At 41.5% G+C, this 27,403-nt stretch overlaps 1 protein-coding gene across 6 annotated transcripts in view; it reads left to right on the top strand.

Moving 5' to 3' along the window:
* The window catches only part of myo16 (myosin XVI), a 107,362-nt gene that overhangs the window by 55,368 nt on the left and 24,591 nt on the right, over nucleotides 1–27,403 (top strand). For all 6 annotated transcript variants that reach the window (XR_014869727.1, XR_014869728.1, XM_085134766.1 and 3 more), the window contains exons 13-27: nucleotides 979–1,106; nucleotides 3,241–3,346; nucleotides 4,438–4,555; nucleotides 5,022–5,169; nucleotides 5,417–5,534; nucleotides 8,654–8,771; nucleotides 9,420–9,491; nucleotides 10,859–11,000; nucleotides 11,630–11,702; nucleotides 15,456–15,608; nucleotides 16,033–16,233; nucleotides 17,665–17,740; nucleotides 20,195–20,391; nucleotides 21,355–21,435; nucleotides 22,383–22,588. Coding sequence is in view for 4 of the 6 variants with exons in the window: in XM_085134766.1 (XP_084990892.1) it covers nucleotides 979–1,106; nucleotides 3,241–3,346; nucleotides 4,438–4,555; nucleotides 5,022–5,169; nucleotides 5,417–5,534; nucleotides 8,654–8,771; nucleotides 9,420–9,491; nucleotides 10,859–11,000; nucleotides 11,630–11,702; nucleotides 15,456–15,608; nucleotides 16,033–16,233; nucleotides 17,665–17,740; nucleotides 20,195–20,391; nucleotides 21,355–21,435; nucleotides 22,383–22,588 (1,937 nt within the window). In the remaining 2 variants the exon portion in view is untranslated. The remainder of the gene's footprint in view (nucleotides 1–978; nucleotides 1,107–3,240; nucleotides 3,347–4,437; nucleotides 4,556–5,021; nucleotides 5,170–5,416; nucleotides 5,535–8,653; nucleotides 8,772–9,419; nucleotides 9,492–10,858; nucleotides 11,001–11,629; nucleotides 11,703–15,455; nucleotides 15,609–16,032; nucleotides 16,234–17,664; nucleotides 17,741–20,194; nucleotides 20,392–21,354; nucleotides 21,436–22,382; nucleotides 22,589–27,403) is intronic.

Raw genomic sequence — 27,403 nt, 5'->3', positions numbered from 1 at the left:
ACAAACTACATACTATGCTTATGGAAGTTTATGATAAACGGGGCATGTATGCAGTACAATAAGCAGGGAATAAGCAGATGAAATGGACCTTGTAGTTGATAAATAATGCAGTCTTCCTGTCAGTTACCCTGCGTAAGGCTGACTCTGCATCAGCCACGGAAAAGAGAAGCACTCAGGCACACGCATACACGCTACCTCTCACCTTAAAAAAAGAGCATATTTACGATAAACCAGTAGAGAAGCCTGTCAGTAACGGGTCTTTAGTTCTTTATTAACATGTGAGCCCAATCATAATAAAGAGGGTTTTGGTTTATTTTAAATAGCACTTAGCTCATTTTGAAATAGCTGACTTTTTGCCAGGTAGAGGCTTGCCCATGTGGATCCCAGGAGGGGTTTCATGGATCTTCTGCTACCCTGACAGAATGAAGCCAAGCCCCTCTCTGGCTGTCCTGTTCCTGCCTCTGTCTGGATTCACTCCAGGCATCTATACCCAGCTGAGAGGATGTGAGGGGGCAGGGAGGAGCTAGTGTAAGAAGGACATATGTCACAACATGTGTGATCTGCTGGCCGTCTGTCACCTCCTCTGGTCTGGTGGTCCAAAAACCATCCCCCTTTGCCACAGCCACTAACACTGGCACAGGGCACACATTGTGACATTACAGTCGGCTCGCAGTTTAATAGGACAGATACTCTCAGAGACATATAGTTACAGCTAGAAGTTTTCGTATTTATCCCTCCTGGATTTTTTTTCAATTTTTCATTTTGGTTTTGATAAATATTATTGTAGTGTAAAACTACAGATTCTAATGACTTAAACAGGATGGTAAAAGACCGCTTCTTTGTGAAGTTGATACACAATTACAGTCACACACAGAAGGTGATACCCAGTATGGTTTCTCTGTTTTGGTGAAACTGAATCCTTATCTCTTAGCTAGGCCATGTTTGTGTCCGTTTTATGTAACATCTTCTCTTCCTCAGGTCAGTCAGTTGTACCTGAGCTCCACGGGCCGCCTTTGCTCTTCTCTGCCGCCTCACATCTTCTCCTCAGCAGAGAGAGCTTATCACATGATGCAGCAGGAGAAACGCCCGCAGTGTTTCATCTTGAGGTACACCTGCTGCTCATTCATTTGTACAGTCACTGAATGGTCTGCTTCAGGATAATGTAACATAAAAAGTCCCTAAAGTTGAATGACTGCGGGAATAATAGTGAGTGAAAGTTAAAGCGGCCACCTGGTTGTATGCACCCCTCTGCCACGCACCTGTTTAGCACTCCCTGAGAGGTTAATAGCTCTCAGCCTGAGCGGAGCTGTAGGCTTGTTCAGTGTTCACACTACGATGTATGTTTACTGGGAGCAATGTGGCGTCTTGTTCTTTGTCCTCGACTGGACTCAGGCAGCTCCCTGATTGCAATTAAATCCTGTTCCGACTCTCCAGTGACATTCCCGCTGAGTTGTAACCAATCTGGCAGAGACTTAATGCACCCTTGCCATAGGCTATCCATCTCACTCACATGCACACCCCCACACACACACGGAGCCGTGGTAACTTTGCACTGTTCACATGTACACGCATCCTTTGTCCCCTCAGACCTTTCCTTTATCATTTCTCCTCTTGTTTTGCTTTTGTTCAAGCTTTCTGTTTCACTGTGGTTCTTCTCGTTTCTTGAAGTACACACATGCACGCACATGCTCCAAAGCACAGACACACTTATACACATTTATTGGCAATCAGTCTCCAAGATCCCCCGAGGCAAGTGTTCTAACAAAATGCCCTTGAAATCTAATAAAAACTGGTAAATGAAAAGACAAGCGAAAAGACCGTTGAACTTAACACTCAGCAGGGTTGTTAGTAGGAAACAAAGCGACACACGTACACATAGACAAACTGTAATACAGCACACTGCGGTCATTAGTACAAGCTTCTGACCTTCTCGAGCCATCTGCTTGGTGTTACTATGTGGGTCGCAACTCTCTGCATGTCGGAGAGTGTCAGTGCATGTACTGTAGAGGTACCTTATGTCAGACTTAATATCCACTCAACAGAAAATTAAAAACAGGACCTCACTGCAAGATAAGTTGTGGCCTTAGTGGTGCCAAAAGGGGGACTCAGTGGAGCAACGTTATTGAAAGAACAGATTATGAATTTAATGGGAGGGGATCCCTAAAGGGATGACGTCAATAGGTAGAAATTTGATGACTAATAAGTCACACATATTCTTCCAAGGCACATACACAGCAGTGTATCACAAAGGTTAAGTGTTGTAAAGAGTTGCAAAGCTATTTCTAAGGCTTTGGGACTCCAGTGAAACACGGTGAGAGCCATTATTTACAAATGGAGAGAAGCTGGAACAGCAGTGAACCTTCCCAGGAGTAGACGGCCTAACAAAATTATTCTAAGAGTGCATCAACGACTCATCCAGGAGGTCACAAAAGAACTCAGAACAACATCTAAAGAACTGCAGGCCTCACTTATCTCAGTCAAGAGTTCATGCATGAACAATAAGAAAGAGACTGGGCAAAAATGGCATCCATGGGAGAGTTCATGGGAGGCTCGTCTCACATATTTTCACATTTTTGGAAAATATTCTGTGGACGGAAGACATGAAAGTAGTAAAAAACAAACAGCATTTAATAAAAAGAACATCATCCAAACATGGTGGTGGTAGTGTGATGATCTGGGGATGCTTTGCTGCTTCATGAACTGGATGACCTGCTGTAAATGATGGAACCACAAAGTCTGCTCTCTGCTAGAAAGCCCTGAAGGAGTATGTCCAGCCATCAGCTTGTGCCCTGAAAAACAGTAATAATATTAATCCACAGGGATGTTAAAGACTCATTGATAGTTATTACAGATTGCAGTTTTTTCTGCCAAGGGTGGTAAAACCAGTAACTATGTGTAGGGGATAATTGGATAACTTGTTTTCCCCTTAATAAATGAAATCAAAATTTAAAACCTGCATTTACTCAGATTATTATTTAAGTGCAACAAATGTGCAAAGAAATCAGGAAGGGGGAAAATTCTTTTCATGGATCTGTAGACTGATGGATAGATAGATTTGTAAGCACAGCAATGCATGTTCATTGTACTGAAGATTGAAGAGTTGAGGCTGAAGCAGTATAAAATGCTGCAGCATTAGAACTTGAAACAGTAAGGGCAAAGGCATGTGAAACAATTTAAGTACCACCAGAGATATAAATTACTTTAAATCTGCATCTTTTGTCTCTCCCTTTGGTTCCATAGTGGCGAGAGTGGCTCTGGAAAAACAGAGGCGTGCAAGCACATAGTGAGACACCTGACAGCCCGCTCCAGCACCAAAGGCTTTATGCTGGAGCCCAGAATGAAACATGTAAGTTAGGACTTATCTGTCTACAAGCTTTTCTTTTCTTTTACACTTCAGTCAGTCAGTGGGTTGGGTGTCCTGCAGCCTGTCATAACTAAGGACCATGTGCTGCATGTGTGATTAAGCAGTCATGTATCATTTGTTATTCGCAACGGCAAAATACTGCAATACTAATCCACTGACAAACTTAATGTTTGTGCGTTTTCCTGATGCTTATGTCTCACTGTGCTTATTACTTCTTTTTCCTACAGTCCCTGTGATTAAAAAAAAACTCCTCCAAAATAACATAGCACACAGCGAAGCAGTGCTCATAACTGTGTGAATATATCCTACTGTTCCTCTGTCGCTGTGGCAGGGGAAATAATAAATGTATGGATTAGCATATCACAGTACTGTAGTCTTTTCTTCTCTGCTTGTTAGCTCTTCATTTGTCAGATAAACCATTTGCGCATTAATAAACTGTTTGATGGCATCATAACCACTTACAGCCTGAAGAGGGATTGTTAAAAAAAATGACTGTAGAGCACTAATGATCACATGCCCTTAATAGGATATGTTCTTGTGAATCTGGAGAGGCTACAGCTAAGAATGCCAGAGATAAGAGATAAGACAGATAGACATAAAACATATATGTACTGAAGTTTTTTTTTTTTTACTGAAACATAAAAGCTTCTAAGCAAGTTCAGGAATTAAGTGTCCTGAAAGGCGAAAGCCTTCACCTCGTGAAGGATTCAGATTCTTGTTGTGTTTCCAGTTGATGTGGTTCAGATTTGTTCAAGGCGTTTAAAACGTGAGGCACCTGCGCTGCACTCACTCCGTCTTCCAGTTAGTTTGTCAGTCATGTAACTATGTGTAACAAAACAGCATGTAGCCTGGGAGTCATGGGTTTGGATGAAGTCATCGTTATGCAGTTAATATCTGGGTCAGCTTGCTCTTATAATTCTGGTAGCATGCTGTTTTGAGTGCTCAAATAATGGATGTACACTGACATCTAGTGGTAGAAAGTGGAAGCAGGGCTTTAAGTAAGTAATAGATATATATAGATAATAAAGGAATTCTAAGAGACCATAATGTCATATGATTGATGGGAAATGCAGGTCAACTGTGTACTGGAAGCCTTTGGCCACGCTAAGACCCAGAGGAACAGCAACTCAAGCCGCTTTATCAAGCTGCTGACGATCCAATACTGTGATAAGAGGAAGACACCACTCAGAGGTAACCTGCATTTCACGCAACCATAGCGCTGGATGTGACTCTGTTGCACGTATCAAAACAAAAAACTTCAATCAGAATGTCTCTGTTCTGATTCGATTCACACAAAATAAAATATTTACCATTTTTGTTCCACACATTTATTCTTGGATATTAAAATTCTTGTCAAAATAACAAAGTAAATTTCCATTGTTTTCACATTCTCAGCCACTGTATTTGTGATTAAGATACTCTACTGTTAAATCCACTTTCTTCAAGATCAGTTGCACACCAGCAGAGGGCAGCAAAATCCTATATGTCTGTTTCTTTTTATGTGAATCACCTTTTTTTCTTTTACTCCAGTTTATTTGATACCTGTCGACTGGTCTTTCAGTAGTGGCCACAGATTTACATTTTTCACAACTGCCATTGTTAAAATGTGATTTGGATTCCCCTGTTACTGAATTATGATCACAATTTAATGTTTAAGCCCATGTATACACCTATATGCTGGAGAAGTCCCGTCTAGTCCACCTGCCTGCTCAACAACACAGCTTCAAAATCTTCTATTTGATGGCTGAGGGCCTTTCAGCTGAGGAGAAGAGTGCACTTTACCTCAACAACGTCTTGGCTCATAGGTATGCGGCTGTCACGGGCTTTATATGTTCTATATTACTAAATGATTTAATAAGTTGTAAAAATGACTGTCGGTTATGTTGCTGCTAAAAATTTTGATCTCACAAGCTACAGTTTACACAAGCCTTGATATAATACACGCATATATAGTGTCCTGTCCATAAAAATAATATGTGTCACTTATTAAAAAATTGCTTTATTTTATGAGTATCCTTCACTATAGGTTGTGTTTTTCCGTCCGTACTGCAGGTATATTAGCGGAAGACTTCCAGGGGAGAACCCTCCAGTAGCTACAGCCTCTACCCAGAGTAGAGAACATCTTGCAGCAGTCAAACAAGCCCTGCGAGCCCTCGGCTTCAACAAGCAGGTATTGATTTGCACAGCTGCACAGCATGGCGTTGAGCCAAAGGTTACTGACAGCAGGGAGAAATAAACGTTGTCGTGTCACAGGCATTGAAGTCACAAGCCACACAGGTCACTGATGAGATATTACATCAGATTTTCTTTTCTGAGATTGCAGCTGCCTGAAACCAGGCGATGGAACTCCAAGGGCTTTAGGCGGACCTAAAACTGTAGGCTGAACCTTCCGGTTTATCATACTTTGCGAGAAGAATTAACCGTCTGGCTTTGGTTCATCTGTAAGGTGAAATATTTCAAACAGATATCCTGTTATTCCTGTTAAATAATGAAAAAGATACAGGTAGCTTGATTCTTGATTGCATGAAATAATGAATTGAGGGATAAAGAGGGCCGCCAAGCACCAAGAATTTGTGTATTTGCGGTTAAAATCCTTGAAAAATTTCATGAAGCATCTGTCTACAGAAAGCATGAAATGTATGTGACCAAACACACCCCATTCTGTCATAGCAGATGGCTGCCCCTCCCTGAGCCTGTATCTGATGGAGGTTTCTTCTTATGAAAATCAAGTTTTTCCTTTCCACCTTTGCAAACTGCCTGTTAATAGAGGGTCATTGGGGTTTTCCATTGTGGGGTCTCTGCCTCTCAGTATCAAGCACCTTTTGATGACTGTTGTTGTGTTTTGGCGCTATATAAATAAACCTGGATTGAATAGAATTGAATAGTCGAGGAGACATTGATTTATGCTTACAGAGTGCGTGCAGTGGTCACTGGTACAGTATGTCCTGTCCACCACCAGCTGTGCTCCCAGCCCATTATCAGGTTCTATACTTAGATTCCAGTCAGCATCTATCAGCACTGAGTGACCATCATCTCACCTTTTAATTCAGTAGCAGTCACAGACAAGGCATAAGGGACAGAGGGATAGAGCAATAGATAGTGGTATTATCAGAGGGCATTACTGTCCTCTGGATAAGCGAAGGACCAAGGGACAGAAGAAGGGGTGGGGTAGTAGGAGGGAAGTGATAGACCCCCCATTGGTCTCTGTCTAAGCTCTCATCAGGGGATGGCTCCCAGTCCAGAACCAAAGGTCAACTGTCATTAACGCTCCCCGCAGTGCCTTTTCTCTCCCCTGCTCTCTTTCTTCTGCTCCCTAAGCGGAAGGGTCTTTCCATGTATAGAGTGTCAGACAGAGACTAATGCTTGTTTATCTCAGAGATATCAGCTCCAATATCCTGCATGGAAAGAGTACACTCGCAGACATATTCGCATGTACACAAGCACACATCCTCAAACTCAGACATCCCCCTCTCAGAGATTCAGTGCATTGTTTAATGGGGTATTCCATTAAGCGTCCTCTACTCAAGGGCACAGAGGAAGAGAAGCGGGTGAATCGAGTTAGGAGGACCTGTGAATCATAACTGTTGAATTTCCTGATATTCGTGCTGTTTATTTGCATTTTGCATTTTGCTTGTTAGCAAAAAAGAGACAAAGATAATGAAAACAGCGTATAGGCTTCTTTTTATATCTCCCAAATATTACCCATACTCTCAGCTCTATCATTGCTGCTAAAAGAAAATAAACATTAAAAAAAGCAAAATTATTTCAAAACTCCAGGATTCCATGCCAAACCTCAACCACACATGTTCTAGTATGTTTAAATTAAATTAAAATAAAAACATTTTAAAATGAAAGTGGTTTCCATTAAGGCAAGTGCTTCAGGAACAACCTCACTGTGTACTAACATGCCTGTAAACACATATCTATACATGACTATACATGCACACTCAGTATCTGTTGGCATAAACAGGAGTCACACGTTGCTTGCTTATATAAGACTCTAAAGAAGAAGAACAGAAAGTAAAACCAGATATTTCTTTGGAGGACGATCGTGTGAACACATGAGTAGCAGCTGAGCAGTGGTATAGGAGCGCTCAGACAGACACAATTAAAGTGCTTCTTGGCTTAAGTTTTGTGACGTGATTCAATACGGTGTTCTGTCACATCAACATACATTGTCAGATCGGCATACGTGTAGCACAAAGTGAGCGATATTTGTTAGACAACCATATGCTGTGAGACCAGCAGTAACCCTAACCCTAACCATAAGCATACATCAGCAAAATAAACATCTTTTACTTACCGTTTATCATCATGTGCATGTGAATTAACGCAATGTATTCTACTTTGATTTGCATGCTGAAATGACTGAACACTGGAAGTGAATGTAGGTGTCTGCATCATTTCCAAAATCTCCATGCTGCTCCAGTCACTCCAGACAATCAGCAGCATTTTTCAAAGTCAGAGAGTGATTCAGAGAGTGACTCATAACAGTAGCAAGAGGTGGATGCTTTAAATCTAAAATACGTTGCTATTACCCTCAGGCTGAAAAGGTAGACGTTGAAACTTTTGGAAACAATCGTGCATTGACAGTTTGTGTTGTTCGCTCATTTGTCACACAGCCGTCAACCCTGATTACAAATGCTTACAAATGACAGACATTGCTACCCTTTTTTTCTATGCTGCCAGATCGCTATCCAGTCAAATTCTATATTTGATCATACGCCAACTGCCTACATGGATACACATTTTCAGGCGCTTCGTTAAGGATACCGATTACTTTTTAACTGATGATGATATGCTGATCTGAAAAGAGATTGTTTGTGTTTTAAAATGAGTGTGGTGTGCAGCATGAAACTGTTTGAAGTGGGGCTGAAGCTAGAGGATACACAGCACAGACATAACAGGATATGCGCTTAATTTAAGGGCAGCATTTTTAAGCTGTTGATTTATGCATACCTTAAAATAAAAAAAACGAGCACGTTTATTCCAAACTATCTTCACCGCCAGGGATCAAGGTAATGAGCGAACCTGGCCACTGAATTATAGAAGTGAGATTAATTGGAGGTCTGGGGCAAAGAGGACTGAACTTAATAAGGTTTTGGCTCCATGGGCTTGTTAGAAGGATCACTAGGATCATGAAGTTGACATCGAATAAAGACTCACGTCCCTCTGAAAAAGGTTGGATTTGATAACCGTTTCATATAGTTTTTAATTAGTAGTTAAAGATTGTAGTTAATATCATATTCTCTCAACTTTCTCCTGTCTCTCTCTCTCTTTTGCTGCTAGGAGATTGACTCAGTATTTACGGTGCTTTCTGCTGTGCTCCATATCGGGGACCTGCGTTTCACAGCACTGACAGATGCTGACACAGCCTTCTCTTCCGACCTGCAGCTGCTGGAGAGAGGTCAGTGCTTATGCCACCGCCAGGGCCACATTTCCATCCTTAGAGGAGGTGGAACTAGGCAATGGAGGAGGGGTGGATCTCACTAACTCATTCTATTTACCTTGCTGTCAGAGCACCTCCCTCATCCTCCCTTAGAGTAGTCTTCTTGGTAGCTTGCCAGCAATAGCTGAAGGCCAGGCAGTTACCTGTTTGGTATCCACACTGAAAGCAAAATGTACATGTACAGATTTCTCCGTCATCAGGGACAGGGCAAGCACATGTTTGATGTAAAAGAATCACATCAGCACCTGATCGGGAAGGAGACATTGTTACCTTGGAGATGTATTGTTACGGCTAGTGATGTCAGCGAAGGGTTGCTGTCACCTGTTTTTGCTGCTTGTTGATGGGTTCTGCTCAGAAATCCAATTATGACTAATTGCTGCCAGCTTCATCGATCGGTTAAACAGGAATGAGCTTTAGCAGAGTTCAGGCTGTTATGCTGTCAGTGTGATATCATCATCAGAGCAGTAGGCTCTGGGATGTTATCATCCCTATCTTTCTGATGCTCGGTTTATGTTTAATGGCGTTATTTTGATGCTTTTTTAACCTGTCACTGTGTCACTGTCTGCCTCTTCCTTGCTCCCTCTCTCTTTTTCTTCCTTGCAACAGTTGCTGGATTATTGCAGGTATCCTCCAGTGACTTAAGCACCGCCCTCACCTCTGATGTTCAGTATTTCAAAGGTATTGCTTTATCAGCCTTTTCTTGTGCATGATTCGCATTATTTTCATCCAACCTTTCAGTGAGCCGTGGTACCATATGGATAAGGGGCATTGTCATCCTTGAAGAGACCACATTCATCAGGATGGAAATGCTTCAGCGCACAATCAAATAATCACCCAAAATAACTTTACTATGGCTTTACAATGGTCCTTCCCCCAAAGGGATAAATGGACCAAGACCATGCTTGGGAAATACCCCTTACAGAATATCCCTTATCTAGGCGTCAAATTTGAAGGGTTTTCTGTTAATATGTCAAAAATCTTTATATCTCTTCTATCCTGGGACTGTCTTTGGAGCCCTCAAGAGAGAGGGCATAGAGAGATAAGTAGTATTTAGTGGTGCAACGGATGAAAAGTCACGGATTGGATCAATTTTCGGATCAGCAAAAAAAGAAAAACACAAAATTTTAACATTTACTATTGAAGTATTTTTTGCCTGTTAAAAACATTCAACTCAAAACTCATTCTACGCAATTATTAAAAAAAATAATGGTACAATATAGGGCAGTACAGTCTTTGTATCTACCACTCAATTCAATTCAATTTTATTTATACAGCGCCAAATCACAACAAGAGTCGCCTCAAGGTGCTTTATAGTGTAAGGTAGACCCTACAATAATACATACCGCTCATTATATCGCACTCTGCTGTGATATAATGAGCTGTCACGGTCACATAGCTTTCCGTTGCCCTGGAGGTCACCCATTTGTATTAGTTAGGGCAACAGAAGATGCCTGGGACAGTTCAACCGTAACTTAAATCTTTTCCTGCTCATACATGCTTGGAACGATCTTGCCACTAAAGTGGACGCGCAACGGGATGTCATAGCGTGGCTCAATCATCATAGTTTATTTTTTTATTTATTTTTTATTTTATTTTATTTTATTTTTTTATTTTTTTTTTCTTGAAAAAAGAAAAACAAACAAAAAAAAAAAAATCATCATAGTTTAAACCCCTTGTTTTGCACAACAGAATACGGCCTCCCGTCTGCAGCTAAACACCCCAATAGCTTTTGTAATAGCTTTAGCCCGGTCGGATTGGGCAGCAAAGGGCTGCTTAAATACCGTAAACTCCTCTGCTCCTCCACTTGGACCGCTAGCACTGGCCATAACTATCGCTTGACAGACTCACCATGCCACCATACGCATACTTTTTTTTCTTCTTTTTCGAACCGTGGAGTGGGATCAGTTCGGATTACGAATCAACCGTGATCCGTTGCACCACTAGTAGTATTCATAGCCCTAAGGAGTTTTAACCTTTTAAAGAAAGAAAAGTGTAAAAACCCCATCTGTCGAATACCAGAAACTGCATTTTGTGCCTTTGTGCAGGTGATGTGATTACTCGGCGCCACACAGTAGAGATGTCAGAGCAGTACAGGGACCAGCTTGCCAAAGCCATCTACGGGCGCCTCTTCAGTTATCTGGTCAACAATATCAACGACTACCTTCAGGGGCAAGATGACACCATCAGGTATAGAGTGGTGTGTGGTGTCTGTGTCTAGATGTATTTCCATGACACACCACAATAAAAACCTTTGAAATGACAGATTTCCAAAAGCAATCACTCATTTGTGTAAACTGGAGTGACTAACACTAATACTGTAAAGTAATCCTTAGTTTAGAGCAGAGATAAACATTTAAATAACCTTAAACATAGACTAAAATCTGTGTATTGAACAACAGGTTAGAGATGGAGGACACATCCAAGGCTTTTTTTTTTTTTTAATGGAAGCCTCAAATACACACAAAAAACAACTTGCGTTCACACACACCCAGGTGAAGGACATAGGATCCTTGGTGTTGTTGATGTTGTGAAGCCTTATCACACTCTGATAACCTGCGCTGGATCTTCTGGAATGTGTTTGTGAGCTGCCTTGTTTACACACCAGCCACAGAATGTAATAAATTTGTCAACCACACACTCATGGCACACCCCTTTCAGATTTTATTGCACACACATGCGCATACACGCGCACACACGCACGCGAATGAAATGAAATGAAATGTCTCGTTAGTGACATAAGCAACACTTTTCTGTTGTTGACTCGGGGAAAAATAAGAGTGGCTGTTTAATAAGTAACATTCATTTCTTTGTTCCAGTGATCCTGCTTGGGAGATTGGGATCTTGGACATATTTGGGTTTGAAGAATTTCAGAAGAATGGATTTGAGCAGGTGGGACAGTGCTTTCTGTTTTAAAATTCAGCCAAAAAACCAAAATATTGCTATTATGTTCCTCGTCCCTTTACGCTGTGTGATTATTCCGCCTAATCGAGCCAAATGCATCCCCTGTGGCCGTTCTCTGCTATTGAAATATCTCTGAATGGTACTGTATGGGATCCTAATCAAATTTTTTTAAATATTTGGAGTTCTTATCTGTTTTAGCCCGGACATTTTTGTCTGTAATTGTAATGAATGTGGTGAGGTCTGTGGCTGACCGTGGCGTGATTTTCATCTGTCCTCCAATGAACCAACGGCTGACACAGTGTCTGTCTCTGTGCAACATGTTAGTGTAATAGGCAGCCTCAAACCACCATGTGGGTGTGTGTGTGTGTGTGAGGAATACAAAACCTGTTTTTAATAAAATACAACTTTATATATTTGGCATTACATTACTTGCCAGTACAGACTATTGAATCAAGTTAATCTTAGTCCAGAATAGTTGATCCCATTTATTTTTTATATTTGCACCCAGATAGGGCTACATGAGAAACAGGCAGCGTAATTATTGCTCACTACCAGAAACATTAGTAAATAATTCCATATTTACGTAAGTGCATGACTTTTAGTTTTGGTTCATGAGTAAAGTTTATATTTAACATTAAGAAGTCTATCTATGAAGACAAGCAGATTTGCTTAGTGTGTAAACATGGTGTACCTGAAACTGGCACATAAACTACTCCTTTTTTAAAAACAGGGTTTTTAAAGTCCTGCATCTCATGTTTGAGACATCACTATATTATTTATTTTTAATGTTTCTATGTATCTGATGTATTGTGGTTCCTATAGTATAGTAGTTAACATAAGGTTGCTTCAGAAATGCCCTTTGAGACTGTGTCAGGAAACATATCTGGTTTAAAATTCAGCCAACACGTGGACCTACCTGCTGTGGCAAGGAAGCTTTGGAATACATGTTTGTATATATACATACATTTGCATGCACAGGCTGCTCAGCATGTCTGCCATCTTTGGTTCTATAGATTGTGAAGTCTGCGAAGTGCAACATGTGCCGCTGTATACAGCTCACCTGCTATAGGCTGTAAATCTGCCATGTTCTCATCAGGCATGCACTGTTAATAGACTACTCACTTGTAAGATCAGCAGGGATCAGACAGACAAGACAAGACAAGTGTGTGTGTGTGTGTGTGTGTGTGTGTGTGTGTGTGTGTGTGTGTGTGTGTGTGTGTGTGTGTGTGTGTGTGTGTGTGTGTGTGTGTGTGTGTGTGTGTGTGTGTGTGTGTGTGTGTGTGTGTGTGTGTGTGTGTGTGTGTGTGTGTGTGTGTGTGTGTGTGTGTGTGTGTGTGTGTGTGTGTGTGTGTGTGTGTGTGTGTGTGTGTGTGTGTGTGTGTGTGTGTGTGTGTGTGTGTGTGTGTGTGTGTGTGTGTGTCCGGAGCCTCAGAGTGTAATTCATAGTGCTCAAGAGGCTAAGTGCTTATTCCTGCTACTGAAAGCTCACACTTCCTCCCTGTGGAGCTACTAGTTTTTCACAGCTTTTATTAAGAGAGTGTCTGTTTGTATTTGCTTTGTATGAGTGTGTGTGTCTGTCACTAAGATAACAGTGGCCTAGCCCATCTGGATTTTTTTCCAGTCCAAATGGAGGTAAGGGATTATTTCACCTTTTCTATTTAAGTCATGGAAAGAGCCAGAAGAGAAAAGAAAGTAACAGGATAAGAAAATCTAAAAAAAATAAAATAAAATAAAAAAAAGCGAGAGGAAAAACTACTGTGTGTCTGGCACTGCATGCTTTCTTTCATCAGACACTAAACCCACAGAAGAGGGAAGAGGAGGGGCAAGTTCCGGATAAATACAATGACCTCGTACAGTAGACGTGGCACTTCAGTGACAAACAAGCTCTGACATGTTTGTACACACATGTGCACGCATATGCAGCAACGTACCCGAGCACGCTCCACATGCGCACAAGGATCGGGGTCATTAGAACTTGTTAATTAGAACTGTATTTGCCAGGGATGTGTTGTACCTGCTCAACACTTTGCTAATGAGCTTACTCAGTCAACCACCTGCTGGGGCTAAGCTGTTAATGGACCAAACTAGCTTGGAGTAAAAGAATAGACTGAAGATGGGACCGCCTGCACCATGAAAAATATATTACACCTGTTAGTTAATGATTACATGCATTACAATGCATTCAGCAAATCAGATTTTATCCTAATATCCTATAATTATTGTGATATTTTACTTCTGCTGTATTGGAGCAGTTTCTGCCTTGGACTAGTCCAGTTATAGTACACTGCCAACCCAGAGAAACTATAGAAAGGAGAGTTGATGTGACACTTTGCTTTGACCACTCTATCCTGCTTCTCATTATTCCTATTAAAAGGGCAAGCTATGACAGTATGTAGCTGGCCCTCAGTGCCTTTGAGTGGTCTGTACTTATTGAAATTGCGGCTGTGGCAGTGAGTGCTGCTCAGACTTTAACTGCATTTGTTATTGAATTTACGATGCTATGGATATGTCTCTGGTTACTCTAGTGCTCCTATTAACAGTAGCCATCAGTAGGGCACAGATGATTTGCATCTGCAGTGCTTCTGTTAGATATGACGGTTGCATTGTTCAGGAGTACAGTCGCATCATAATCGTGCTCAGTAAGCTCAACCAAGACCTGCATATAATTAGTGTTACACGTGTTTTATAGATGTTTATAGATGTTTCACAATATTTTTTTGTCATGTGTTTACAATAAACTGCAAAGTGTTTTTATTTTCTGGAATTCCTGGGAAAATTCATCTTCAGTTTTCCCAGGAATCCAGGGAATTAAACATGTTTCTTTTTAATAACTTCAGCTAAACTCTGGGTATTTAAAGCAGCTCTAATACACCATGGAGAATCGGGCATGCATGTGTTCACAATGACATTTTCTACGTATTTTTCTGCTTATTATTAAGGCAAAATAGACAATTAATGTTAGCCAACATTAATATAAATACAAACTACATTCGCATCCAGCATGCTGCATGAACTAAGTAATATGGCAACACTACAGGTGCAAAGTAGACTACCTGTATAACAACAAAGCAATAAATCGTAGCCTAGTAAAATCAATGAACACTCACTTGAAGTTAGCAGAGATAATATTAGGACAGGACAGACTAATCTATTTCTTTTTGGTTTATAACATTTTGAGCATATAAAAATGTATAGTGGTGCAAAAATGAACTTGCAACAACAGGCATAATTTCTTTTAGTCACATTTGTTCATTTTGTACTCACTTTTTTTCTTCTTCTGGATGTGTGCATAAATAAGGCCACACCATACAAAATGTGTTACCGTGGAAATGCAATCCCACAGTGTCAACTCAGAAGTTGGAACATGTGCTATTGACCCCAAACGCTTTGTATTCATTAACAGGCTACATTTTTTAATAAACTGCACCCAAGTTAATTTTTTCTCTGTCTTTACATTTCCCGGGAACTGGGGAAATAATTTTGCTAGGATTTCCCAGGAATCCCATTTTCTGGCATTAAACTTTAGTCTACACCAAGGTGTCAGACGTTTGTAATAGTTTACTGGTCAGCTGTTACAAGAGAAGTCAGCTCATTTATGCCCCTGACAGCCGATTGTGTCCAGCATTGTGAGCATTTTTGTTCTTTAAACATAAGCATTCAGCAGCATCTCTCTGATGAACGTCAGCCATGCGTGCTGAAGAGTGTTTACATGCTGGTGTGTGTGTGCTCTGTGCATTCCAGCTGTGTGTGAACATGACCAATGAGCGGCTGAGGCAGTACGTCTCTGAGGTGCTATTCCAGCAGGAGCAGGCTGAGTGTCTGCAGGAGGGCATCGCCATGGAGAACGCACGCTCTCCCAGAAACCACCCCGCCATTCTGGACTTCTTTTTTCAGGTACTGTATGCTTCTAGTTTGGACCAGTCCAGTCCAGTTTGATCTGACATTATGTAATGCAACAATCCCAACCACACTTTCCCGACCTAACTTTTGGAATCACAATTATTCAGTTTTCTAATGTACACAGTTAAAGTCTTGACGTTTTAATTGAGACAAAAGGCAAAAACATAACATGTTCAAAAAGTCTATATAAACATAACTGCTAATGCCCCTCTACGCCAACTGTCTGCCTCTGTTCTAATTGGTGCGAGAAATCTCTAAATCAAATAATATCACTGAATCTCCTTCATGTCACAAGAAAAAAAATATCCTATGTGGCTCTCTGGAAGTGTCACAAAATATGGATTACTGTTATTGCTTAGTGCTTGTAAATATCTCCTAAATAAATGATAATGTGAACATCTGTTTGTTCCTCCTCCAGAAGCCCCAGGGGCTGTTGTGCGTGTTAGATGAGGAGAGCCAGAGCCTGCGGCCATTAGAGCAGACCTTGTACAAGAGGCTCTCTGCCCAGTTGGACTTCAACCAAATTCATGGGCTGTCTCTCACTACCAAGGATGGCAATGGGAACCCCCCACCGAAAGACCAAGGCCCAGCCTTTATTGTCAGCCACTATGCAGGACAGGTCTGTGTGTGTATGGCGATTTTATTTCAGTAGATTTTGCAAAGGATTAATGAGGATGAAGTGAGGGCAGCTATAAAGAGCATGAATGTTAGAAACGCAGTTAGTCCAGATGACATACTTGTGGAGGTGTGGCGATGTCTAGGATGTCTTTTTGAGCACATTGTTTTATACAGTGAGAGGAGAGGAAGATGTGTGTGAGAAGAGAAATGTACTGGTGTCAGTTTTCAAGCATAAGGGTGATGTGCAGAATTTACAGAGGGAAAGAGGTGATGACTCATACCAAGACACAGGAAAGAGTTGCTGAAGCTAGGTGAAGACGAGAGATGATGATCAGTGAGCAGCAGTATGGCTTCATGCCAAGAAAGAGAACTATAGATGTGATGTTTGCTTTGAGAGTCTTGATAGAGACGTATGCAGAATGGATTTGTGAATCTAGAGAAACCATGTGAAAGAGTGCCAAGTGAGAAACTATAGTACCGCATGAGAAAGTCTGGAGTGGCACATGAAGTATGTGAGGGAGGTGCAGGACATGTATGAGGACAGCCATAAAGTGGTATGGTGTGCAGTAGTAGTGACAGATGGGTTTAAGATGGGGGGTGGGATTACACCAGGGGTCGGCACTGAGCCCCTTGTTGTTTGTGATGGTGATGGACAGGCTGACAGATGAGGTCGTGCGGGAGTGTGGACTGCGATGTTTGCAGACAACATTGTGATCTGTGATGAGAGTTGGGAGCAGATGGAAGAGAGACTAAAGGTGAAAGTATGCTCTGGAGAGGAGAGGAATGGAAGTCAATAGAAGCAAAGCAGAACACATGTGTTAATGAGATGGAAGCAGGTGTGACAGTGAGCAAGCAAGGAGAGAGGTAGTGAGGAGTTTAAATACCTGGGGTCAACCATCCAAAGCAACAGCTGGTGCACAAGAGAGCTAATGATGATAGCACAGGTAGGATGGAGTTGATTGAGATGAGTGTCAGATTTGTGACATAAAGATGACAACAAGAGTAAAAGGTTAGGTTGGTAGCAAGACCAGCTCAGTTCTCATCATGGAGATGGTGGCACTGAAAAAAGACAGGAGGCCAAGCTGGAAACGGTAAATCTTAGAAATGAGGCAAGGCTGAGATGGTTTGGACATGTGCAGAGGAGGGATGGTGGTTATATTGGACCACACAGAAGGTTCATGGATGTAATGAAGGAGGATTGGCCCGACAGAAGGAGAATGCTAGAGAAAGGGCGATATTGAGGCAGATGATCCACTATGGCGACCACTAAAGGACCAGCCAGTTACTGGGCCTGTTTGTATTGCATCTGTATCTGTGGTTCATAGCACATTTGCGAGATATGAACTGAAAGAATAAATATAATGGAATATTTTTTTATACTAGGTAAGTATATATTTCTTGATTTGTATTTATTTGTCTTTTTTTCTGCCAGATTTCATACAACCTCACAGGATCGCTCACAAAAAACAAGGACTCTCTTCCTCAGAATCTCCTGTTTACGATTAAGTGTAAGTACCCAATGAATAACAGACATGCGTGCACATTGTGGCGTCAGCACGTGCTTCATTACAAAGACGCACTCTTGTGTAAACAAACAGCACACAAAACCACTCGTTGTCCAAATGTGGTTGTGTTTTTATATGTGTGTTTCATCCCCTGTGCAGCAGACAGCACCGTCTGTGTGTATATTGTCTATAGAAAGTGCCAGATGTGAGGTGTTGTGGTTAGCAGGACACAGGGACTCGCTGTGTGACTGCCAGGCTAGCCTCGTGTCCAGAAGCCTAATTGCTATAATTTCCATGATGAGGCTAATCTTCTAAAGGCTAGCTCGTCTCTCAGACTTGGCTGTTATCCCTCCGTCTGACAGGTCGATGCATCGCTGCCTTTCATCCACACTGAGACATAAACAATGTGTTTTTTTTCTTTTAGGTGGCATCCTCTCGTCACTTCTTGTTTAGGGCTTGAAGTTAAAAGGACCAAAGTGTCTGCTATGTGCATTATTACATGAAATTGTAGGCTGTGGATATAGGGTGAAGATGATCTAAAAATAATGCCCTGAATGTTTTTATAATCAGTTTACCTGAAAAAAATGCAAGATTTGTTTTTCTCACTGTTGCTGTAGAGAGCTCTTTATGTTTGTTGTTCTTATTGCTCTTTGACTCAAAACCAAAACAGTGTGCCCAAAATGTTCGTAGTGTAGTTCAGTGTTCTGAATAGCTTATCTCCATTTTTGAAACAAAACACCAACTGAAAGAATAAGTGGATGTTTGTAACAGCATTTTAAAGGTGGAAATTATGACTTTTTACATATAATTGGGTTCTTAAAATTGAATTGGGTATTTAAAAAAAGTTACATAATTTGTATACATGTTTAATGTTTGAACCGTTCCATTTCGCAGATATGTCTTATGAGATTTCATTACAAAGATGGTAGGCTGATTAAGCTAATTTAGGATCTGTGTCCATGCGAGTGTTTGCACACAAAGACTCTTTATTATTATCTTCCCTTGTTTATAATTCTGCAGAATGCTCAGACATTTTGCAGTATACTGTTTCATGTTTCTGGCTAGCTATTCACTTAACCTTTGTTTGCTCTTCACAGAAGCACCCACTTAAGGGTTCAGCCCCTCTTAGTGGGGGCAACAGCTCTTGCTCTTGTAATTTTACATGCACTATACCACGGTTTGGAAAACAGGAGCCCAGCAGTGTTGAAAAAGGTTACTCATGAAATGTAATAGGCTATAAATTGCTAGTTACGCTGTTAAAAATTTAAAAAGTTATATAGATATTTTAATTAGTTTTTCAAAGTATAAAAGTCAAAGTGGTTAACAATCTTTATACTTTACAACAGCAATAAAGTTATGGTTTGCTTTCAGAAAGAAAAGAATGAATTTTATGCACTGCCAGTGTTCTTGTGCTACAACATGATCATCTGCTCCTGCGGCAGTCATGGCAGACTCAGGTCACTTAGAGCAAAGTGCACTGATTTGTTTGGCAGACAAGAGGCAGTGTAAATTGAAACAAGAGAGCCAATAAAAAAAAAGAGTAGAGATTTAAGTGCAAACTGCCAAGTGAATGAAGTCTACCTAGGCAGCTCCTGTTAATCTACCCAACCCTTGATGATGTGTCCATAAATGTAATTAAACTAAACACTCCTGCATATTTTTTTTAATATAGCGTGTGAGCTGTTTATAAAAAATGATACATTTGAATATAATCATCGTCACTTGGTTAGTAATTGTGTCATTGTCTGTCATTTTACACCAAAAATGAAACAAAAAAAAGCAATCCTGGTGTCTGTTTTGTGTCACCAACTGCTCTGATTTATATTTTTCTTTAAAATGAGTGAAAAAAACCTTTTAGTTAAGAACAAAAAACTGTTTCCAGATTTTTCTTTCAAAATAGATTATTGATCGAGACAAAGCTACAGTACATGGATTATTCAGATGATCAAAGTGATTGCCATGAATGAAAAGGCAATTAGCTTGGAGCTTTTAGTATTTAAGTCCTGAAATAAGTCTTGCTTTTTATTTGCTTAACTGCCACCATCCTTTACCACCTGTCCCTCGCTCTCTCTTTCCTTTTTTTCTGTGTCTTTCTCAGCCTTTCAGATTAGAGCCACACACCCACGTTCACACACATGTTGTTTGGCTTTCTGAATGAGCTCATTGTTGTTGCAGACCGCTCCACGTGTTATAGAGTGACATGGTCCACCCCCTCTTGTTGCCTAACTGATTGTTGTTTACATGCAGATTAATTTTATGCGTCTTCCCTGCTTACACTCCTCCACTGATTTTTCTCTCTGTCGTTGTTCATTTTTCTATCTATCTATCTTTCTTTTTACTTTCTTTCTTTCTCACCTCTCCATATTCTCTTCCACCCACTTTTTCAACCAATGCTATTGCTTCTCTTACCCTTATGTTTTCCTCCCTCTCTGCATGTATGTGCTTTGTGCCCGGCAGCCAGTGAGAGTGTGTTGCTGCAGCAGCTCTTCCAGTCCAAGCTGACTCAGACTGGTTCCTTGGTGCCAGCAGCCCGGAGCTGCATAGGGCTGAGGGGGCCTAAAGCTGCCTTGTTGCTCCACAGGATACCATCAGTCTCCCTTGTCAGTGCCAGCTCAATCCCCCAACAGCCCCGGAGGTACCATGATCTTACCAAGGTACGGTACCTTGCACACAGTGGGATGAGTCCACTACTGTGGCTACACCCTACACTTGAGCCAATACACTGACATCAATTCACCTTTATAGTATTTTTAGTGCGTGACCACTAGATTTAAGTAAACTAAAATATTACATGGCCACTCCCATTTCAACTGCATATTAGAAAATAGGGCTTGGTGACACGTTTACCCAGAAAGCTCTGCTGTAAAGTGACGACTAAAATCAATCGATGGAAAAACTGGGGTGGTATTTTTCAGGAACAAAAAAAGTCTAATTTAGGCTTCTTCCCACCACATTGCTATATATAAACATCTGGGAATTAGATTTGTTTGTGCAGCCGTGCAAGAGATAAAAGCTCCGCAAGAATGTATACACGTGCACATGAACTGGGGGCATTAGTGTGTTTATACACTTTTCTCAAAACACAAAAAAGCACACCTGAAAAGCACACCTGTGTCCCAAGTCTCTTCGTTCAGCTGTTTTTCCCTCTTTATTTTATCTGTTTCAATGTTTTGAAAGTACAGTGTAGTGGTGCACATATGTTATTGCTGGTTGTATAACATTCAGGAGGCCCTGTCGGCTGTTTCTGTGGCTCATTAGCCATCTAGAGCAAAGGCTTATATAAGGCCCCTTTAACCTCACTGATCTGTCCCAGCAGCCTTATACGGTAACACTAGGCAATATTGTTTTGCTGCTCGGTGTATAAGCCTGTAAATATAACAGTAAAGCACTGAACCTCTTCTTACATATGACAAATCATAACTGTGTCTGAATTCTATATATGCTACATATTTAATCTGATTGCAAGAACCACACCAATTATCAAAGATATCAACATGGTTTTATTAAGGCTGCACAAATTTGATGATATGTGATGATAATGTTCCATATTCATCAATGGCCCCTTCAAGAGGTTCATCTGTCTAACAAGTTCCTGTATTATCGCTTCCTGCTTCCAGATCTTGAAGAAAAAGGGCTCCAGCTCCTTCCTCCAGCGACTAGAGCGTTGTGGACCCACCACAGTGGCAGTCCAGCTAAGGGTATGATCTCGTCCCGTTACATAATTCTTCCAGTTGCAAGCGAATGAAATTTTACAGGAATAAAGCAAAGGAATTTATGTCAATCTTGTGAATTACTGTGCATTTGCAACAATGCAAAACTAAGTTTAGAATTGGGTGCTGTGATTTCACAACTATATAAAGAAGCACAAATTTTCAGTTAGAGGAGAGCGGGGAGAGCGGCTTCTTGGTGGTGACGCAAGAAGCCTAAAATGTGGTTGAGAGAAGCAGTACCTTTGGTTTCAATGAAACCAGTGTATTGCACAATCAGACTTGTGGACTTGTGGTCAACGGGTCCCTCTGGGAATGGCAGGGAAGGAGAGAGTGGGCTGAAGAATGATGCTGTACCAAGCCAAACATGAAGCCCTCCACATGAATGAATGAACAATGAACAAAAACCACTGTGTTCTGTGGGCACGTATTTGAGTGTGTGCATACGCATGTTTGGAGGGAAGACAGTTATGTGAATGCTGCTAGTGGCATCCAAAGATGAGGGGTGAGGTATTGAGCACTGAAACCTAAGGGTATGCAGTGCATAGACTGACGTCAGTTTGACGAATGGCAAAAACACAAGTAAGTGTTTATGCGTCTACGTGACCTTGAATGGAGCATCTTTGAATTCAGAGTTTGAAGAAAAGCTCTTTCTTGCGTTCTCCCTCACACACCCGTAGACAGAGCAAAGAGCTCTTTGTGCTTTTGTTTTCTCCAGAGGCAAAAACACACCCCAAAATCACACCACTTTGTCACAAACACATTGTAATTTTGCTCCAGTTTGTGCAGCACACACGTCAAACATCAAATGATGTTAGACAATCCTTCCTTCCTCTCTAAATTACCTAACATGTAAAAATAGCCACGAGACTATTGTGATCGACTTGCTAAAAATGTGCAATTGAATGCATCTCCTCTGTGTTTTCTTTCTCTTACAGAACACACTGTCAGAGTTGGTTAGCAAACTGCAGGCCTGCACTCCCCACTTCGTGGAGTGTGTGCGACCCAACTCCAGTTGTCAGCCAGACAATTTTGACAGCTTCCATGTGTCTACCCAGCTGCAGTACATCGGGGTGCTTGAGATGGTGCGCATGATCCGTTATGGTTACCCCGTGCGCCTGTCTTTTCCGGGCTTCCTCAGCAGGTCAGTGTTATAGCAGCGAATAAGAGTGCTGCAACTATCGAAACTTCTCCTCTTAATTTACTGTTTTGTCTCCGTATGCTGATCCACTTTATGACCACATCTATCTTAGCTCTCAGATGCTACTTTTAGGGAAAGGTCTTAAATTTGACATATTGCACTGCTTCCTTGTCTCTCTGACTCATCTCAGTTATACCGAACCATTCCCAGCAGGTCACTGCGAAACTTCCCTTTGTCTGTTACACATCCAGCAGGTGAAAGTAGACTTAAAGATTCAGAGCAAATGACTCTGCCAATGAATGCATGGGCATATACCCTACAGTACTGTGAGTTCACAGGCAGACTGACATATTTGAATTGAAAAGTCACTGCGGCTCTTATTGTTACGAGTGCAGCGTGACCCAGAATGTCTTTTTTTAGGTATAATGGGAGACCATTGCTGCTAATGAGTACCACAGACATTTCCCATGTCAGCGTGACACACAGGCATTAACCAATTGTACGTAAGGTCATTTTGTCCTGCACTTGACGGTTATTTTTGACAGTTACTCCACATCACCTGACTTCCCTTACTATCTGCTACTACCCCTTTTAAAAAAAAACAAAAAAACGCTTTGCCTTCATGTGTTACTCATTGTACTTTTTTTGAGAAACAGAGAGAACAATGTGATTTTGACATTCCGTTTCTCCTCCATTTCTATGTCTCACTTCCTCGGCTTCAGTTAATTGTCTCAGTTTTTCCTGTCTTCTGATTCTGAGAACCAGTAAAATACTGAGAGGATTTACCTCTAAGTCCAACCACCTCCCCACCTCCCTCTCTCGCTCTCGTCCTCTGTTTTCTCTCTCTCTTTTTGAGGATAAAGGGATTAACATGAACATTCTTGGCAGATAATGAGAGACGACAAAGCTGGTCACATGACCCCCTCAAAAGTTTCCACTACTTTGCTGTAAACATCACCCCCCTGGACACACACACAATCCTCCTACTCACCACCTACACACACACATCTACACATACTCATACATACAAACTTGTGCAAACCAGCTCCTCACTTCCTTAACCTCAATTGAAAGAGTGGATGAATCAAAAACCTGTTCAGTATTTTCACCGCTAATGAGTTTGAAGCAACATTCTTGAAGTTGTCAAAACATAATTATGAGAAGTTAAAGAAAAGGAATGGCTGTGCCTCTTAATGTTTGGTTTAACACTATTCAAAGTAACTCACTACTCTAATCACATTCAGTTTTTCTGTAATGCTGTAATCTTAACACATTAATTAACAAATTCAGCTATGCCATTTTTTTTGTTACACATGTTGCAAGTTCTTCAATTATCTGCACACCGCACACTGAGCAGTTAGAAAGAAAAAACGAACATGCACTTTTGCACTTTCACTACATTCAGCTCAGTTTGGTTGGTGGGTTTAGTGATTTTCTAGTGGACTAGAAAAAACACTTAACCACTAAATGGATTTTGAAACAAGTAAATGAAAGCAGTGAGTCAGACATTACATATTGTCCACATGATTGACGTTTGTAGATTTTACTGTACACATGAATCCATCACACAGTTTTCAAATAGTGATAGGAACACTTAGATAAATATACCCCCTCAAAGTGTTTTAATGAAATCAAAATTTTACAATGATCTTGTATTTTGACCTTGGGAATTTGAAACAACACTGGCTTTATTGTTTCCTGTTTCACTATCTCTCTCTGGATTGTCTCAGGCACAGCCCAGTATATAACAGCCTGCACCTGCATAACAGCCTGCACCTGGGTGGGGTCTTGCCTGGTATGGTAGACCCCAGCCTCTATGGATCTTGGGCTTGGAGCTTGCTCCTCTGCTGCCATGATTAGTGCCTCTCTGCTATCTTGCAGTCCAGTTTTGTCCAGCCATTGGCGATATTTCTTGATATCAACCATTTCTATCAGCAACTGGTTCATGCTGTGCAGGGCCCTGTCCTTCCATTATGGCAACTCTTCTTGCTCCTCTTCTTTATCGGGTTTCTGCTACCTGAGGTATTCACTAAGCACACTATCTTTTGTGGCCATCTTCTTGATGTACTCATGGATCTTTGCTGTTTATTTCTGGATAGTGGTTTTGACACTCACTAGTCCTCTACCACGCTTAGTGGACAGTCTCAGGGTGCTGGCCTTGGGATGAAACCCTCCACTCATGGTAAGGCTTCCTTGTCTTGATGTTAGTGGCTTCTATCTCCTCCCTTAGCCTGATCTCAACAGGGTATCTGACAACTGGCAGTACATACAGTGGGGCAAAAAAGTATTTAGTCAGCCACCGATTGTGCAAGTTCCCCCACTTAAAATGATGACAGAGGTCAGTAATTTGCACCAGAGGTACACTTCAACTGTGAGAGACAGAATGTGGAAAAAAAATCCATGAATTCACATGGTAGGATTTGTAAAGAATTTATTCGTAAATCAGGGTGGAAAATAAGTATTTGGTCAATAACAAAAATACAACTCAATACTTTGTAACATAACCTTTGTTGGCAATAACAGAGGTCAAACGTTTACTATAGGTCTTTACCAGGTTTGCACACACAGTAGCTGGTATTTTGGCCCATTCCTCCATGCAGATCTTCTCAAGAGCAGTGATGTTTTGGGGCTGTCGCCGAGCAACATGGACTTTCAACTCCCGCCACAGATTTTCTATGGGGTTGAGGTCTGGAGACTGGCTAGGCCACTCCAGGACTTTCAAATGCTTCTTACGGAGCCACTCCTTTGTTGCCCGGGCGGTGTGTTTTGGATCATTGTCATGTTGGAAGACCCAGTCTCGTTTCATCTTCAAAGTTCTCACTGATGGAAGGAGGTTTTGGCTCAAAATCTCACGATACTTGGCCCCATTCATTCTGTCCTTAACACGGATCAGTCGTCCTGTCCCCTTGGCAGAAAAACAGCCCCATAGCATGATGTTTCCACCCCCATGCTTCACAGTAGGTATGGTGTTCTTGGGATGCAACTCAGTATTCTTCTTCCTCCAAACACGACGAGTTGAGTTTATACCAAAAAGTTCTACTTTGGTTTCATCTGACCACATGACATTCTCCCAATCCTCTGCTGTATCATCCATGTGCTCTCTGGCAAACTTCAGACGGGCCTGGACATGCACTGGCTTCAGCAGCGGAACACGTCTGGCACTGCGGGATTTGATTCCCTGCCGTTGTAGTGTGTTACTGATGGTGACCTTTGTTACTTTGGTCCCAGCTCTCTGCAGGTCATTCACCAGGTCCCCCCGTGTGGTTCTGGGATCTTTGCTCACCGTTCTCATGATCATTTTGACCCCACGGGATGAGATCTTGCGTGGAGCCCCAGATCGAGGGAGATTATCAGTGGTCTTGTATGTCTTCCATTTTCTGATGATTGCTCCCACAGTTGATTTTTTCACACCAAGCTGCTTGCCTATTGTAGATTCACTCTTCCCAGTCTGGTGCAGGTCTACAATTCTTTTCCTGGTGTCCTTCGAAAGCTCTTTGGTCTTGGCCATGGCGGAGTTTGGAGTCTGACTGGTTGAGGCTGTGGACAGGTGTCTTTTATACAAATGATGAGGTCAAACAGGTGCCATTCATACAGGTAACGAGTGGGGGACAGAAAAGCTTCTTACAGAAGACGTTACAGGTCTGTGAGAGCCAGGGATTTTCCTTGTTTGAGGTGACCAAATACTTATTTTCCACCCTGATTTACGAATAAATTCTTTACAAATCCTACCATGTGAATTCATGGATTTTTTTTTCACATCCTGTCTCTCACAGTTGAAGTGTACCTCTGGTGCAAATTACTGACCTCTGTCATCATTTTAAGTGGGGGAACTTGCACAATCGGTGGCTGACTAAATACTTTTTTGCCCCACTGTAGGTGTTGATTCTCCAGATCTTGTTCTTCCCATTCAGCTTAATTTCTGCAGTTATTTGGTATTTGCAGCTTTCCTAACAACATCTTCATAATTCCCATTTGCCTGTGGGATTCCCAGATACTTGTAACTGTCCTCACTGTCTGCAATGTTGCCTTCTGGTATTGCAGTTCCCTCGGTTCTGGCTACCTTCCCTTTTTTTTCACCATCTGACTACACTTCTCCAGTTCAAATGACATTGCAACGTCATTACTGTAGATTCTAGTGGTTTGGATCAGTGAGTCAATGTTTCGTTTACTCTACTCCATGTAGAGGAGGCACCAAATGATTCCTCAATTCTGTAGTCAGTATCCATAGCCAGTCTTGTAGCAGAACAGCAGTGGGGACAGAGCATCTCCTTGGTAAATCCTGCACTTGATGGTTGTTCATTTGGCTTAAAGTTGGCCTCTAGTGTTGTTAGCCACATCCCCATTAACTTTCAGATGAAGGCTTTTAGGGTTCTGTTGTGTGTAAATAAAATATTTATCCTTAATTTTTTTGATAGGTGTTCCACAGAGTTCCTAGTTTTATCAGAATTTAAATCAAGTTCATGTATGATAGGACATTTCTGAAATTATAAAAAAAAAAGCAAAATGTAGATTTGTAATGGTGTGGTGGACCACTGGAGGGCTCCACTCACACCCAGTTCTCAGGAGGTGTTGTTGCTGTGTTTTGGAGGGAAAAGTGTTCAGTTGTGTGGTGATGAAGAATAAACGAGCAGTGTTTATCGAGAGCTCTCGTGTTGTCTGTGTTTACCTCCACATTGGTGACCCCTGACTCGAACATGCTGTAGTCCGATGGTGGCATCGACTCCGCTCTGGATGCATCAGCAGCCGCCAGCCCTCTGCCTCCGGCTGCAGCTACGTTTGCTGTGGCGCTCGAGCTGCCGGACTTTTGGCTTCACGATC

Source organism: Neolamprologus multifasciatus, chromosome 16 (genome assembly GCF_963576455.1).
Source record: "Neolamprologus multifasciatus chromosome 16, fNeoMul1.2, whole genome shotgun sequence".
NCBI classification, from domain to species: Eukaryota; Metazoa; Chordata; class Actinopteri; order Cichliformes; family Cichlidae; genus Neolamprologus; species Neolamprologus multifasciatus.
The sequence above is the reverse complement of the archived record's forward strand: the minus strand, read 5'-3'. Positions and strand labels throughout refer to the sequence as shown.